The 18028-nt window shown below is 54.7% G+C and overlaps 1 protein-coding gene across 1 annotated transcript in view; it reads left to right on the forward strand.

Moving 5' to 3' along the window:
• Positions 1 to 17526: 17526 nt before the first annotated feature.
• The window catches only part of SLC12A4 (solute carrier family 12 member 4), a 394075-nt gene continuing 393573 nt past the window's right edge, over positions 17527 to 18028 (forward strand). Inside the window, exon 1 of the mRNA XM_073657959.1 lies at positions 17527 to 17831. Within this exon, the coding sequence (XP_073514060.1) occupies positions 17696 to 17831 (136 nt within the window). The 5' untranslated portion in view covers positions 17527 to 17695. The remainder of the gene's footprint in view (positions 17832 to 18028) is intronic.

Raw genomic sequence — 18028 nt, forward strand, 5'->3', positions numbered from 1 at the left:
CCCTGTGGACAAAATAGAGGAGCTGTTAAAGCAGCTGGTACTTATGACGCGCCCCCTGCGCCGTGTGTGCACGTGTGTGGGTTACCCGGAGCCGGGTCTCTGGGGGTTGTAGTCTTCATGGCGGTAACCCGGTCCGTGGCTCAGGGTGGTCAAACCAGTGGCCGTCTTTTATAGGGTTTTTATGATTTAATGTCCGACTACGCCACCCGTGGATTGCGGTCAGGGTGTACCGCCGCTGCGAGGCAGACCGCTGAGGCTCGTGTGGTGTGCGCAGCAGAGGATGGGACAACTCCCCACGGGAGGAGTATAGCCTCAGGGCAGTGAGTGTGGATGATGGGAGTGATGGTGCACGGGTGAAGCAGGAACGACTCAGAGTCTTTGCAGTGCAGTTCAGGGTCTTTACTGATGATGATAAGGCAGACCCTCCCGGGCGTACTGGCTAGCATAAGGGGCCTGGTCAGTCTGTGAACAAACAGGAGTTCCCCTGGCCAGGTGGAGTTGTAGGCCTCCCCGTCTATCTGCACTCTTCCTGGCTACCTTGCTGTAAGCGAGTGGAAGTAGCCCACGTCCCTGAGTATACCGTGTGGTGCTCACCCGTATGGCTGGTGACTTGGACCCTCTGGTAGTTCCGCTCCTCGATGGCGGTACCGGTCCCTTGTGTGTGTGACTGAGACTTCGGGCTTCCTATGGCCAGAGGACCTGAAATCCGGCTGGTTTCTGCTGCTGGATATATAAGTCCTCACAGGCTCGGACTCCGTCGTCCGGTCGTAGTGTCTTCAGCCAGGACGAGCAATATCTGCTTCCAGTCCCTGGCACTCAGCTCCTGCTCCTACAGAGCTCCTAGCTGTTGCTTTCCCTGTGTCTGCTTGCTCTTCACTCTCCCTCTGCTTTCTGCTCTAACCCCGCCCCAGATCCAGTTTATATAGGGCAGATTCCTCCCCTATCTGGTCTGGGACAGGAGGTGTTGCATGTTCAAGGGCTCCTGACCAGGGAACCTCCCACTTGTTCTCAGACGTGATATTTCTATCACTGTGGCAACCAGACCCCTGGGGTGCCACACTTACCCAGCAGCAGCAGCTGCAGTCTCAGCGGCAACAGCAGGAACAGCACCAGAGTCTCCAATGGCAACTGCAGGAGAAGGAGCAACAGTATAATCAGCAGCAGCTGCAGTCTCCGCGGCAACAGCAGGAGCGGGAGCAGCAGCACAGTCAGTAGCAACAGTTACTGTACCAGCAGAAGCAAAGAAACAAATGAACTGTTGCTGCAACAGATTGCTGCCCTGCGGCAAACGGCCACAACAACGATTCCGGAACATCGAGAGGCCCGGGACAAAGTTCGCTCAGCGTTGAGGACGACGTGTAAGCCTTCCTGACCGTCTATGAACGCACAGCAGAGCGGGCAAACCAATCAGCCGGCCAGTGGGCGGAAGTGGTGGCTCCGTTTTTGGTCGGCGATGCCCAGAAGGCCTATTTCGACCTCAGTCGGGAGAATGCCCAGGAGTACCAGAGGCTCAAAGGTGAGATCCTTGCCTGGCTGAGGGTCAATATGTTCGTAGAGCTCAGAGCGTGTTTTCATGGGCCTTTGTGGAGACCCGACCCGCCCGGTCTCAGGCTTATGACCTTTTGCAGCTGGTAAAGACGTGGCTCGAGTCTGAGTCTTTGACTTCAGCCCAGATGGTGGAGAGGGTGGTGGTCGACCAGCGGGTGAGGACTCTGCCGGCCGCTGTCCAACGTTGAGTGGGACAAGGGGACCCCGGCACCCTCGACCAGGAGGTCAGCCTGATCGAACGCTACTCGGCCACTCAGGACTTTATCCGGGACTCTGCCCCCTCGCGGCTGTCACGCCGATCCCTGCCAACCCAGGAACTAGGAAAGGGGTCGCATCCTTCGGCTGATGACAGTCAGCACCGTACCCATGCTGAAGGGGTACCCCGGAGTGAGAGTAGCAGGAGACCGGTACCCTCCCAAACGGTCATAAGACCTAACAGTACCTCCACCATTAGGTGCTGGCGGTGTCAGGGGCCGGGACATGTGGTTTCTAACTGCCCCCTGACTACGGAGCCCAGGGACTTCGGGTATAACTGCCGGGTTTCAATGTACGCCCAGACCGCCTGCACTGTGAGTGCCAACCCCTCGAACAATGAACCCCAACTGTGCCAGGTACTGGTTAATCGGTACCCCACGGAGGCCCTCCTAGACTCGGGGAGCCTAGTGACTTTGGTGCATGGGTCGCTGGTGACAGGAGACAACCCCAGTGGACGGACAGTCGGGGTTGTGTGTATCCATGGGGACCTCCGAGAGTAGCCAACCGCAGAGGTAGTTATGTCCACACCATGTGGCGACATAAAACATGTGGTGGTAAAACTCTCCCTATGGGACTGTGTTGGGAAGAGACTTTCCCCTGTTCTGGACTCTGTGGAAAAACAAAATCCACTCTCCCCCGGTAAAATTACAGGCACTGTACCCGACGAACCCGAGTCGGGGATACCTGCGGTAGGGGTGTCGAACCTAGGGACAGAGTGTGACCCCGATAGGTCTCCCCTAGAGGTGCTGGCAGGAGAGGTAGAGGAGACCCTATCAATCCCCGAGCTAGAATTGTCCCGGGACACGTTTGGGACAGCTCAGCTACAGGATCCCACCCTGACTCGGGCACGGGAAAGGGTGTTAAAGGTAAATGGCGTAGCTCAACAGCCCTGTGCAGATGCTGTATTTCCACACATGGTAGTCAACGGTGAGTTGCTCTATAGGATAGACAAGATCAGGGACGAGGTCGTGGAACAGTTAGTGGTACCTCAGTCGTACCGTCGGGTGGTTCTATATTTGGCACACACACACCTGCTGGGTGGACACTTAGGGGTTAAAAAGACGCAAGAACAAATCTTGCAGCGGTTCTTTTGGCCGGGGATTTACGTGGAGGTCCAAAAGTACTGTGAATCCAGCCCCGAATGTCAACTGATCACACCCACCGCCAGTTTCCGTAGCCCATTGGTACCCCAGCCAGTTATAGAGGTACCTTTTGCACGGATTGCAATGGACTTGGTAGGGCCCATTGTAAAATCCGCTCGTGGCCACCAACATATACTGGTGGTCGTTGACTATGCCACCCGGTACCCGGAGGCTATACCGCTGCGCCACACCTCGGCGAAACTGATTGCACGGGAGCTGTTCGCCATGTTCTGTCTCCTTGGACTACCTAAGGAGATCCTGATGGATCAAGGGACCCCTTTTAGGTCCAAGGTGACAAGGGAACTGTGCAAACTGCTAAAAATTAAACAATTGTGCACCTCGGTGTACCACCCTCAAACCGACGGGCTAGTAGAACGCTCAATAAAACCCTCAAGTCCATGTTAAAAAAGGTGGTTTCTAAAGATGGAAGGGATTGGGACATGTTGCTACCTTATTTGATGTTTTCTGTCCATGAGGTACCCCAGGCTTCCACAGGGTTCTCTTCCTTTGAGTTATTGTACGGCAGACACCCTAGGGGTCTGTTGGACGTAGCCAAAGAGACGTGGGAACAAGAGCCGACTCCACATAGGAGTATAATTGAACACGTGGCTAGTATGCAGGACCGGATTGGGGCGGTCATGCCCATCGTGAAAGAACATCTGTTAGATGCCCAGGCAGTCCAGAGGCGCACATATATTAAAAGAGCCACGGTCAGGTCTTTTAACAAGGGCGATCGGGTGTTAGTACTGGTACCCACAGCCGAGAGTAAGCTCATGGCCAAGTGGCAAGGGCCATATGAGGTTCGAGAAAAGGTGGGGGAGGTAAATTACCGGGTGTATCAGCCCGGAAGGAGCAAACCTGAGCAGCTTTACCACATAAACCTGCTAAAACTTTGGAAAGATCGAGAGTGTTTAGTTACAGACGTCACTCTGGGCATATCACCAGAGTTCTCTACCTTCAGCCAGGGATGCGTCCGAGGGGGAGGTCAGGATAAGTGATGCTCTCACTAAACAGCAGCGACGGGAGGCTCGCTCGCTGGTGCAACAGAATACCAACATGTTCTCAGAGCTACCGGGTAGGACTACGGTTCTCCAACATGACATTGTCACTGAACCTGGGGTAAGGTTGCGAATGAGACCGTACCGGGTACCCGAAGCCCGGAGACAAGCCATCACAGCTGAGGTAAATAAAATGCTCCAGTTAGGCGTCATCGAGGAATCACGGAGTGAGTGGGCTAGCCCCATCGTACTGATTCCGAAACCAGACGGATTGTTACGCTTCTGTAACAATTTCCGGAAATTAAATGAAGTGTCGAAGTTTGACCTTTATCCAATGTCCAGGTCGCAGTGCTGCCTCCTCTTCCTCCCGTCTGGAGCTGTCCTGATGGCCAGTGGACAGGATTTTAGGCGATTACTTATATAAGGGTAGTTGCCTTCAGGCATGAAATGATGTACTGAAAGTGCTCCACTCTGACACTGATGTGCAATGTGATAGATGCTGCTGATCTCCTGAATAGACAGAAACAACAACTAGGGGCTCATTCACACCTCAGTGTTTCTCATACGCGTGCTGTGTAGTTTACGGATAGCACTTGATCGGATGATAGTCTATGGGGGAAGTTCACAAGTTTATACTTCTTTTCCCTCTCACTGAGTCATTCACACAAAAGCATCGAAATGTGTCATATTAAACTTAGCAATACAATCTTATGTGTCTATGAAATATTGGACAGCACTCTGATGTCATTGTCTACGGTACGTTAAACGTGTCATATTAAACTTAGCGATGCAATCTTATGTATCTGTAAAATATCGGACAGCACTCTGATGTCATCGTCTACGGTATGTTAAATGTGTCAGATTAAATTTAGCGATGCAATCTTATGTTCCTGTGAAATATCGGACAGCACTCTGATGTCATCATCTACGGTACGTTAAACGCGTCAGATTAAACTTAGCGATGCAATCTTATGTGTCTGTGAAATATCAGACAGCACTGTGATGTCATCGTCTACGGTACGTTTTTCTCAGACTGTTCTATAGAAACTTGATCAAAAACACTGATGAAACTCTGACTATTTTTTCCATACAAGAAATATCATTGACAACTGAATTTGAAGTGACGTTGAGGACTCTGTGACAAAAAATACCCAAAAGTGACACCGTTCTAAAAACTGCACCACTCAAGGTGCTCAAAACTACATTCGAGAAGTTTATTAACCCTTCATGTGCTTCACATGAATTGAAGCAAAGTGTAAGGAAAAAAATTTACTTTTTTTCACAAAAATTTTACTTTAGAAGCAACTTTTTTAATTTACCATGGGTATCGAGAGAATATGGACCATAAAATTTGTTGTGAGATTTCTCTTGAGCATGCCGATACCCCATATTTGGGGGAAAACCCCTGTATGGGCGCACGGCAGAGCTCGGAAGGGAAGGACCACCGTTTGACTTTTTGAAAGGAAAATTGACTTGAATCGAGAGCAGGCGCCATGCCTGGTTTGGAGAGCCCCTGATGTGCCCAAACAGTGCAAATCACACATGTCACCCCATTTTGGAAACTAGACCCCTCAAGAAATGTATCTACATGTGTGGTGAGCACCTTGAACCTCCAGGTGCTTCACAGAAATTTATAACGTAGAGCCGTGAAAATAAGAAAATCAGATTTTTTCAACAAAAATGTACTTTTAACCCCCAATTTTTTATTTTCACAAGGGTGATAGGAGAAAATAGACACCAAAATTTGTTATGAAATTTCTTCTGAGTAAAACGATACCCCGTATGTTGGGGAAAAGTATTGTTTGGGTGCACAGCAGGGCTCGGGAGGGAAGGAGCACCATTTCACTTTTTGAAAGCAAAAATGGCTGAAATCGAGAGCAGATGCCATGTCACGTCTGGAGAGCCCCTGATGTGCCTAAACAATGGAAAACCCCCACAATTGGCCCCATTTTGCACAAAAAATAACCCTCAAGGATTTTATCCAGGGGTATAGTGACCATTTTGAACCCACAGGTACTATACAGAATTTGATAAAATTAGGTCATTTGGAAAATGTTCATTTTTCACGAAAATGTTGTTTTAGCCACAAATTTGGAATTTTCACAATGGATAATAGGTAAAAACGGACCCTATGATTTGCTACGCAATTTGTCCTGAACGCGATGATACCCCATATGTGGTCAATAACATCTGTTTGGGCACATGGCAGGGCTAGGAAAGGAAAGAGCGCTATTTGTCTGGAATAGATTGTCTGAATGCCATGTCGCATTTTGATAGCTCCTAACATGCGAAAATAGCAGAAACTCCCAACAAGTGACCCCATTTTGGAAACTAGACCCCTCAAAAAATTAATCTAGGGGTGTACTGAGCATTTTTAACCTACAGGTGATTCACAAAACTTTATATCAATTAGATGTGAAAACAAAAAATGAAAATTTTTCTACTAAAATACTGTTTTAGCACCAAATTTATAATTTACATGAGGGGTAATGGAAGAAATTGGATCCCACAAGTTTTTACACAATTTCTCCCGAATGTGGCAGTACCCCACATGTGGTTGTACACTACTGTTTGAGCACACCGTAGGGGTCGGATGGGATGGAGCGCTACTTGACTTTTAGAAAGCAGATATCGTTTCAATAGATTGTGAGCTCGATTAGCTGAGCCACTGAGGTGACAGTAAGTACCGCAGAAACTCTCCCAGGTGACCCCATGTTGGAAACTTCACTGCCTAAGGAATTTATCTAGGGTTGTAGTGAGTATTTTGAACCCATGTATGCCTCACAGAATTTAATAACACTGAGGTGGGGAAATATAACATTTTAGTGGTAAAAATTTATTTTTTGTATTTCCCGGAAATTTTTCAGGAACACAAGGATTAATAGGTGTAACTGGACCCCATAATTTATTGAGCAATTTCTCCTGAATATGGAAATTTTTGCATCAGAAATTTCTGCAGCATTTCTGCATCTCCTTGGCAGGAAAAACGCTGCAGAAAAACAGCGCGTTTTGCCTAGATTTTGATGCGTTTTTTGAAGTGATTTTTAATGTGTTTTTTTATGCGTTTTTGTACATCAATGAATGCTTTTTGGAACTAAATAAAGTTATATTTTAACCTTTGGATTACCGTCAGAACTGGGGTGAGTAAATTGGTTAATTTAAAAATGAGCCTGTTGTATTTTCAAATAAAGTATTTGCTCTGTGTCTGTTTAACTCTTTACTTTACTTTAATTAGGTTTGGTAATGAAAGGGCCTGATTGACACCTTGTCATCACCAAACAAAAGAGCTAGGTGTCAGCTAATCCCATATACCCATGCTTCATTAGCATTTCCATTCATGTAATTTCTGGAGCTGCTATTTTTAGCCTAGAAAGGTGCCATTAGGCAAACATGTTCCCTGGCTATTATTAACAGCGCACAGCTAATTTGTTAGCCGCTATGTCCTCACGAACAGCAACAAGCAGCACTTTGAACGCAGCGCATTTTTGCTGCGTCCAAAACGCTGTGTTCTAATGTCGGTACATGTGAATCCACCATATATAATAATACTTCAATCGGAGACTAGCGTGTCCGCTACAGAAATTGGCATGCTGCGGGTGAGTTTAGGTATGTGCCCACGATCAGGAGCCGCTGCGTGTTTATACAGCTTCAAACCCACAGCGTCCAGATGTTACAGCATAGTGGATGGGATCTCTAGAAATCCCATGTCCACTATGCGTGCATCAGAGGCTGTGAATCACCCGTGGACACTGACATTCAGGACCGCAGCATGTCAAATTCTTTTGCGGAGTTGCTAGTCTCTGTAACAGAAATTTTACCACTAGAATGTATTGAATGCTGTAAATATGCATGGTTCAGTGAACACATGTGGATTTACCTGCGTTCAATAGAATGCAATGTTTTGGACGCAGCAAAAATATGCGTCCAAAGCACTGTCTAAATCATGGGCACAGAGCCTAAAATTAAAAAAATGGCGTGGGCTCCCACGTCATTTTTATAATCAGCAGAGGGAAAACCGACTGCTGGGACTTGATATTAGTAACCAGGGAAGGGGCCATTAACCAATAATGTTCCCTGGCTATTAATATGAGCCCACAGCTGTTTGCTTAGCCTTTACTGGAGAGATTACAGGGGCACCCCAGAAACAAAATTGACGTAGGGTCCCCCTATAAATCTAACCACAAAAGGCTAAACAGACAGCTGTGGGCTGACATTAATAGCCAGGGAAGGGGCCATGGATCCTGGCCCTCTCAGCGGCTAATATCACCTTTCAGCAGTCCCAGAAATGGCGCATCCATAAGATGCGCCAAATCTGGCTCTTAGCCTCCGCTCTTCCCACTGCCCTGTAGCGGTGGAGAGTGGGGTAATGGGGTTGGGATTCATGTCAGCCTTGTATTGGCGGCTGACATGAAGCCCATGTTAGTAATGGAGGGCGTCTATAAAACGCCCCCATTACTAACCGCGTAGTAACGTTTTCAACGCCTTTTCAATAAAAGACACAGCCAGAATAAAGTATTTTAATGCAATAAAAATACACACCGTTTTAATAATTTTTTATATTATACGCCCATTCCCCAAATCCCTCGATCTTCTGTAAAAAAAAAATACACTCCTGTAAAATCACTCCTGTCAGTGTACATTGCTCTGCTGCAGGTGTAAGGTCACTTGGGTTCATGAGCTGAAGATCAGCTGATCAGCCCTGGTGACCTCAGCATCAGTGGTACATGGGAACATTCTTGAAAATGTTCCCACGCAGCACTGATGCCGTAAAGTGAGGTCACTTGAGCTCTCAGCTGATCTTCAGCTGAGAGCTCACATGACCTCAGGTCCTGGCAGCGCAGCGATGTACACTGCCGAGAGCGACCGCGCTCCCGGCAGTGTACCACCAGCTGCCGGGCTGATCATATCGCCGGGGACATCGCGAGGACCAGGAGGACACCGGGGGGTGCCGGACCGGTGAGAATAGTGTTTTTTTAATTTTTTACACAGCGTGCAGCCCCGGCTCAGCTGAGGACACTACTGCCGCTCTCGATGTTATCAGAGGGACTAGCCGTCGGATGATGGAAGTAGTAGTCCTCCCCAACCGACCCGGGTACTACTCTATGTGTGTTTCTACAACGTTTCCCACCCATTGACTTTAACTGAACCGCAGCAAATCCGCAGGTATAATATTATACCTGCAGATTTGCTGTTGTTCAATTGAAATCAATGGAAAGGTAACGCTGCATAGAAAGGACATGATGCATTTTTTTCCACAATGACAATCCTATGGGGAAATTTCCGCATCATGTGCACAACACTCCAGGATTGCCATTGGATTAGCTGGTACACCAATTACCAAGCGTTTTTGATGCATTTCCGCAGGGAAAAAAACACAGAGAAAAAGCATAAAAAACGCTACGTGTGCACTTAACCTTAATGTGAGCCAAGCCTTATTACGATTTTTGGGAGGTAGAAGGAACATATAAACAGCAATACAAGAATAGTTCTTAGTTTTGCGCCATTTTCCGTGTGGTACAAGTGATAAGGCGGATTTAATCTTCGGTGCGGTGCGATTACAGTGATACCAGATTTATATCATTTTTTTTTAGGTTTTGCTGCTGTCACACAGTAAAAATCCTCTTTTATAAAAAGTACATTTTTTTCGTCACCATATTCTGACAGCTGTAACTTTTTTATTTTTTGGTGAACAGAGCTGTATGAGGGCTTATTATTTGCGGGACAAGTTGAAGATTTTTTTGGTACCATTTTGGGGTACATAATATTTTTGAACACTTTTTATTCAGATTTTTCAGAGACAGAATGAACAAAAACTAGTAATTCAGTTATTGTTTTTTATTTTTTGTGCCGTTCAGCGTGTGGTAAAAGTGATGAGACCGATTTAACTGTCGGGTCGGTACGATTACAGAGAGAAAAGATTTCTATATCTATAATATAAGACGGGATGCGTGTTTCTGTCTGAAGCCTCGATAGACTGCGCATGCGTGACGCGCAGGCTGGCTCCAGAGAGAAGCACGCATCCAGCCGTTACAGGTAAGAGGAGGTGTATGGCGCCGGAGATCACGCGGTATGCGTAGACACTGAACGCATACTGCGATCTCCGGCGCCATACTTACATACTTACCTGACCGGGAGGAGCTGTGCCGCGGCGCCTCTCTTCGCTGGAGATCGGGGGCAGAGTGAAGGCGTCGGACCGGCGCGTGCGCATTGCGCTATCCGGCGCCATTTTACTGAAGACACATTTACAGTGTGTCTTCAGCAAAATGGCGCCGGACAGCGTGGTGCTCCAGCGCCGCACTCCTCCCCCAGCCTCCGGCAGAGAGGACACAGCAGTGCTGGAGTACAGAGAAGAAAGGTGAGTATAACTGTTTATTTTTTTTGTATGTGTGTACAGTGTGAAAGGGATGAGGGGGCCACAAATAACAGGATTGTGGGGTGAGGGGACCATGCATATATCAGGATTGGGGGGGTGAGGAGTACCACACATACCAGGATTGGGGGGTACCATACATACCAGGATTGGGGGGTGAAGGGTACCACACATACCAGGATTGGGGGTGAGGGGTACCACACATACCAGGATTGGGGGGTGAGGGGTACCACACATACCAGGATTGGGGGGTGAGGGGTACCACACACACCAGGATTGGGGGGTGAGGGGTACCACGCATACCAGGATTGTGGGTGAGGGGTACCACGCATACCAGGATTGGGCGGTGAGGGGTGCCACGCATACCAGGATTGGGCGGTGAGGGGTGCCACGCATACCAGGATTGGGGAGTGAGGGGTGCCACGCATACCAGGATTGGGTGAGTGAGGGGTGCCACGCATACCGGGATTGGGGGGTGAGGGGTGCCACGCATACCGGGATTGGGGGGTGAGGGGTAACACGCATACCGGGATTGGGGGGTGAGGGGACCATGCATACCGGGATTGGGGGGTGAGGGGTGCCACGTATACCGGGATTGGGGATGAGGGGTGCCACGCATACAAGGATTGGGGATGAGGGGTGCCACGCATGCCGGGATTGGGGATGAGGGGTGCCACGCATACCGGGATTGGGGATGAGGGATGGAGTGCCATGCATACCGGGATGAGGGATGGGGTACCATGTATACCAGGATGAGGGATACCATACACACCAGGATAGTGATGAGGGGTGCCATACATACCAGGATAGGGATGAGGGGTGCCACGCATACCAGGGAGAGGGGTGCCAAGCATAGAGGGGTGAGGGGTGCCACGCATACTGGGATTGGGGATGAGGAGTGCCATGCATACTGGGATTGGGGGTGAGGGGTGCCACCCTTACCAGGATTGGGGCTGAGGGGTGCCACGAATACCGGGATTGGGGATGAGGGTGCCAGGCATACTGGGATTGGGGATGAGGAGTGCCATGCATACCGGGATTGGGGATGAGGAGTGCCACACATACCGGGATTGGGAATGAGGGATGGGGTGCCATGCATACCAGGATGAGGGATACCATACACACCAGGATAGGGATGAGGGATGGGGTACCATGCATACCAGGATGAGGGATACCATACACCCCAGGATAAGGATGAGGGGTGCCACGCATACTGGGATTGGGGGTGAGGGGTGCCACGCATACCGGGATTGGGGGTGAGGGGTGCCACGCATACCAGGATTGGGGGTGAGGGGTGCCATGCATACCAGGATAGGATGGTGGGGACAGGATGGGGGCAGCACAAGTACCAGGAGGGGGGCAGCACATACCAGCATGGGAGACCATATACCAATAAAAATGCTCGCCACCCGGGCGTAGAACGGGTTCAATAGCTAGTTTTTTTATGTTTTGCTATTTTTACAGACTAAGAACAATATTTTACAAAAAGTAATTTGTTTTTGCATAGCCAGGACCCCCACATTTATGTAACGTGACGGGGCGTGAGAGATGAGTACTGCGCCCACCGCCTCCAGCCCACCTTACACATCTAGAAAACCCCCAGGAATACAGGGCAGCGCGCCAAAGCCGGAAGATGAAAACATGGATTTTACAGCGTTTTAGCTCAAACTGGCGAAAACTTTCTTAAGCTTTAAAGAAACAAAAGCTCCGCTAATGTGAACCCGGGCGGATTAAAACCATTTTAATCATGTGTATGATATAACGCTTACATACAATATATGTACGTGTGCACACTGAACAGACAGAAACGCGCACTCGGTAGACGCAGGGAGCTGTGAGAGAAGCGGCTGACACTGTGTCCGCTATGACGTGCGGTTCCCGGGAGCTCGCTATGACGTGCGGTGCGGTTCCCGGGAGCTCGCTATGACGTGCGGTGCGGTTCCCGGGAGCTCGCTATGACGTGCAGTGCGGTTCCCGGGAGCTCGCTATGACGTGTGGTTCCCGGGAGCTCGCTATGACGTGCGGTTCCCGGGAGCTCGCTATGACGTGCGGTTCCCGGGAGCTCGCTATGACGTGCGGTTCCCGGGAGCTCGCTATGCCGTGCGGTGCGGTTCCCGGGAGCTCGCTATGCCGTGCGGTTCCCGGGAGCTCGCTATGACGTGCGGTTCCCGGGAGCTCGCTATGACGTGCGGTGCGGTTCCCGGGAGCTCGCTATGACGTGCGGTGCGGTTCCCGGGAGCTCGCTATGACGTGCGGTTCCCGGGAGCTCGCTATGACGTGCGGTGCGGTTCCCGGGAGCTCGCTATGACGTGCGGTGCGGTTCCCGGGAGCTCAACATGACGTGCGGTTCCCGGGAGCTCGCTATAACGTGCGGTGCGGTTCCCGGGAGCTCGCTATGACGTGCGGTTCCCGGGAGCTCGCTATGCCGTGCGGTGCGGTTCCCGGGAGCTCGCTATGACGTGCGGTTCCCGGGAGCTCGCTATGACGTGCGGTTCCCGGGAGCTCGCTATGCCGTGCGGTGCGGTTCCCGGGAGCTCGCTATGACGTGTGGTTCCCGGGAGCTCGCTATGCCATGCGGTTCCCGGGAGCTCGCTATGACGTGCGGTGCGGTTCCCGGGAGCTCGCTATGACGTGCGGTTCCCGGGAGCTCGCTATGACGTGCGGTGCGGTTCCCGGGAGCTCGCTATGCCGTGCGGTGCGGTTCCCGGGAGCTCGCTATTACGTGCGGTGCGGTTCCCGGGAGCTCGCTATGACGTGCGGTTCCCGGGAGCTCGCTATGACGTGCGGTGCGGTTCCCGGGAGCTCGCTATGACGTGCGGTGCGGTTCCCGGGAGCTCGCTATGCCGTGCGGTTCCCGGGAGCTCGCTATGACGTGCGGTGCGGTTCCCGGGAGCTCGCTATGACGTGTGGTTCTCGGGAGCTCGCTATGACGTGCGGTTCCCGGGAGCTCGCTATGCCGTGCGGTGCGGTTCCCGGGAGCTCGCTATGACGTGCGGTTCCCGGGAGCTCGCTATGCCGTGCAGTGCGGTTCCCGGGAGCTCGCTATGACGTGCGGTTCCCGGGAGCTCGCTATGCCGTGCGGTTCCCGGGAGCTCGCTATGCCGTGCGGTGCGGTTCCCGGGAGCTCGCTATGCCGTGCGGTGCGGTTCCCGGGAGCTCGCTATGACGTGCGGTTCCCGGGAGCTCGCTATGACGTGCGGTGCGGTTCCCGGGAGCTCGCTATGACGTGTGGTTCCCGGGAGCTCGCTATGACGTGCGGTTCCCGGGAGCTCGCTATGACGTGCGGTGCGGTTCCCGGGAGCTCGCTATGACGTGTGGTTCCCGGGAGCTCGCTATGACGTGCGGTTCCCGGGAGCTCGCTATGCCGTGCGGTGCGGTTCCCGGGAGCTCGCTATGCCGTGCGGTGCGGTTCCCGGGAGCTCGCTATGACGTGCGGTTCCCGGGAGCTCGCTATGACGTGCGGTTCCCGGGAGCTCGCTATGACGTGCGGTTCCCGGGAGCTCGCTATGACGTGCGGAGCGGTTCCCGGGAGCTCGCTATGACGTGCGGTTCCCGGGAGCTCGCTATGCCGTGCGGTGCGGTTCCCGGGAGCTCGCTATGACGTGCGGTGCGGTTCCTGGGAGCTCGCTATGACGTGCGGTTCCCGGGAGCTCGCTATGACGTGCGGTGCGGTTCCCGGGAGCTCGCTATGACGTACGGTGCGGTTCCCGGGAGCTCGCTATGACGTGTGGTTCCCGGGAGCTCGCTATGACGTGCGGTTCCCGGGAGCTCGCTATGCCGTGCGGTGGGGTTCCCGGGAGCTCGCTATGACGTGCGGTTCCCGGGAGCTCGCTATGCCGTGCGGTGCGGTTCCCGGGAGCTCGCTATGACGTGCGGTGCGGTTCCCGGGAGCTCGCTATGACGTGCGGTGCGGTTCCCGGGAGCTCGCTATGCCGTGCGGTTCCCGGGAGCTCGCTATGACGTGCGGTTCCCGGGAGCTCGCTATGACGTGCGGTTCCCGGGAGCTCGCTATGCCGTGCGGTGCGGTTCCCGGGAGCTCGCTATGCCGTGCGGTTCCCGGGAGCTCGCTATGCCGTGCGGTGCGGTTCCCGAGAGCTCGCTATGCCGTGCGGTGCGGTTCCCGGGAGCTCGCTATGACGTGCGGTGCGGTTCCCGGGAGCTCGCTATGACGTGCGGTTCCCGGGAGCTCGCTATGACGTGCGGTGCGGTTCCCGGGAGCTCGCTATGACGTGCGGTGCGGTTCCCGGGAGCTCGCTATGCCGTGCGGTTCCCGGGAGCTCGCTATGACGTGCGGTGCGGTTCCCGGGAGCTCGCTATGACGTGTGGTTCTCGGGAGCTCGCTATGACGTGCGGTTCCCGGGAGCTCGCTATGCCGTGCGGTGCGGTTCCCGGGAGCTCGCTATGACGTGCGGTTCCCGGGAGCTCGCTATGCCGTGCAGTGCGGTTCCCGGGAGCTCGCTATGACGTGCGGTTCCCGGGAGCTCGCTATGCCGTGCGGTTCCCGGGAGCTCGCTATGCCGTGCGGTGCGGTTCCCGGGAGCTCGCTATGCCGTGCGGTGCGGTTCCCGGGAGCTCGCTATGACGTGTGGTTCCCGGGAGCTCGCTATGACGTGCGGTTCCCGGGAGCTCGCTATGCCGTGCGGTGCGGTTCCCGGGAGCTCGCTATGACGTGCGGTGCGGTTCCCGGGAGCTCGCTATGCCGTGCGGTGCGGTTCCCGGGAGCTCGCTATGACGTGCGGTTCCCGGGAGCTCGCTATGACGTGCGGTTCCCGGGAGCTCGCTATGACGTGCGGTTCCCGGGAGCTCGCTATGCCGTGCGGTGCGGTTCCCGGGAGCTCGCTATGACGTGCGGTGCGGTTCCCGGGAGCTCGCTATGACGTGCGGTTCCCGGGAGCTCGCTATGACGTGCGGTGCGGTTCCCGGGAGCTCGCTATGACGTACGGTGCGGTTCCCGGGAGCTCGCTATGACGTGTGGTTCCCGGGAGCTCGCTATGACGTGCGGTTCCCGGGAGCTCGCTATGCCGTGCGGTGGGGTTCCCGGGAGCTCGCTATGACGTGCGGTGCGGTTCCCGGGAGCTCGCTATGACGTGCGGTGCGGTTCCCGGGAGCTTGCTATGCCGTGCGGTTCCCGGGAGCTCGCTATGACGTGCGGTGCGGTTCCTGGGAGCTCGCTATGCCGTGCGGTTCCCGGGAGCTCGCTATGACGTGCGGTGCGGTTCCCGGGAGCTCGCTATGACGTGTGGTTCCCGGGAGCTCGCTATGACGTGCGGTTCCCGGGAGCTCGCTATGCCGTGCGGTGCGGTTCCCGGGAGCTCGCTATGCCGTGCGGTTCCCGGGAGCTCGCTATGACGTGCGGTGCGGTTCCCGGGAGCTCGCTATGACGTGTGGTTCCCGGGAGCTCGCTATGACGTGCGGTGCGGTTCCCGGGAGCTCGCTATGACGTGTGGTTCCCGGGAGCTCGCTATGACGTGCGGTGCGGTTCCCGGGAGCTCGCTATGCCGTGCGGTGCGGTTCCCGGGAGCTCGCTATGACGTGCGGTTCCCGGGAGCTCGCTATGCCATGCGGTGCGGTTCCCGGGAGCTCGCTATGACGTGCGGTGCGGTTCCTGGGAGCTCGCTATGACGTGCGGTGCGGTTCCAGGGAGCTCGCTATGACGTGTGGTTCCCGGGAGCTCGCTATGCCGTGCGGTGCGGTTCCAGGGAGCTCGCTATGACGTGCGGTTCCCGGGAGCTCGCTATGACATGCGGTGCGGTTCCCGGGAGCTCGCTATGACGTGCGGTGCGGTTCCTGGGAGCTCGCTATGACGTGCGGTGCGGTTCCCGGGAGCTCGCTATGACGTGTGGTTCCCGGGAGCTCGCTATGCCGTGCGGTGCGGTTCCAGGGAGCTCGCTATGACGTGCGGTTCCCGGGAGCTCGCTATGACGTGCGGTGCGGTTCCTGGGAGCTCGCTATGACGTGCGGTGCGGTTCCCGGGAGCTCGCTATGACGTGCGGTGCGGTTCCCGGGAGTTCGCTATGACGTACGGTGCGGTTCCCGGGAGCTCGCTATGACGTGTGGTTCCCGGGAGCTCGCTATGACGTGCGGTTCCCGGGAGCTCGCTATGCCGTGCGGTGCGGTTCCCGGGAGCTCGCTATGCCGTGCGGTTCCCGGGAGCTCGCTATGACGTGCGGTGCGGTTCCCGGGAGCTCGCTATGACGTGTGGTTCCCGGGAGCTCGCTATGCCGTGCGGTGCGGTTCCAGGGAGCTCGCTATGACGTGCGGTTCCCGGGAGCTCGCTATGCCATGCGGTGCGGTTCCCGGGAGCTCGCTATGACGTGCGGTGCGGTTCCTGGGAGCTCGCTATGACGTGCGGTGCGGTTCCCGGGAGCTCGCTATGACGTGTGGTTCCCGGGAGCTCGCTATGACGTGCGGTGCGGTTCCCGGGAGCTCGCTATGACGTGTGGTTCCCGGGAGCTCGCTATGACGTGCGGTGCGGTTCCCGGGAGCTCGCTATGCCGTGCGGTGCGGTTCCCGGGAGCTCGCTATGACGTGCGGTTCCCAGGAGCTGGCTATGCCATGCGGTGCGGTTCCCGGGAGCTCGCTATGACGTGCGGTGCGGTTCCCGGGAGCTCGCTATGACGTGCGCTGCGGTTCCTGGGAGCTCGCTATGACGTGCGGTGTGGTTCCCGGGAGCTCGCTATGACGTGCGGTGCGGTTCCCGGGAGCTCGCTATGACGTGCGCTGCGGTTCCCGGGAGCTCGCTATGACGTGCGCTGCGGTTCCCGGGAGCTCGCTATGACGTGCGCTGCGGTTCCCGGGAGCTCGCTATGACGTGCGCTGCGGTTCCCGGGAGCTCGCTATGACGTGCGCTGCGGTTCCCGGGAGCTCGCTATGACGTGCGCTGCGGTTCCCGGGAGCTCGCTATGACGTGCGGTGCGGTTCCCGGGAGCTCGCTATGACGTGCGCTGCGGTTCCCGGGAGCTCGCTATGACGTGCGCTGCGGTTCCCGGGAGCTCGCTATGACGTGCGGTGCGGTTCCCGGGAGCTCGCTATGACGTGCGCTGCGGTTCCCGGGAGCTCGCTATGACGTGCGCTGCGGTTCCCGGGAGCTCGCTATGACGTGCGCTGCGGTTCCCGGGAGCTCGCTATGACGTGCGCTGCGGTTCCCGGGAGCTCGCTATGACGTACGGTGCGGTTCCCGGGAGCTCGCTATGACGTGCGGTGCGGTTCCCGGGAGCTCGGCGTCGTGCACAGCCCGGTTATCACGCACGGCGGCGGCGGCGGCTCGGAGGGCGGGGTGTGCGGGGAATGTCTGGAGGAAGTGAGGCCATGGCTCTGGAATTCATGGGCAGCGCTGCCGTGCCGACATATTAGCTGCAGAAGTAACTTCGCTCTTTAGGGAGATGCCGCACTTTACCGTGGTGCCAGTGACCGAGCGCCAGAAGGACGAATATTGTTCCGTGGAAGGAATTAACTACGTGGATTATCACGACTCCGAGCAGAACTCGCAGGATTTCTATGACACTGTTAGTTCAGATGGTGAGTTCGTGGCTGATGCCTGCTAACGCCTCGGCGGTGGGGATTGCTGCTGTATGGATGAGCTTAGTCCGGGGGTCGCTGCACGGATAGTGGGCGAATACTTCTATAAGGGTAGTTGCCTTCAGGCATGAAATGATGTACTGAAAGTGCTCCACTCTGACACTGATGTGCAATGTGATAGATGCTGCTGATCTCCT

The sequence above is a fragment of the Phyllobates terribilis genome, unplaced genomic scaffold, assembly GCF_046119375.1.
Source record: "Phyllobates terribilis strain yellow unplaced genomic scaffold, ASM4611937v1 Scaffold_13__5_contigs__length_258822181, whole genome shotgun sequence".
NCBI lineage: Eukaryota > Metazoa > Chordata > Amphibia > Anura > Dendrobatidae > Phyllobates > Phyllobates terribilis.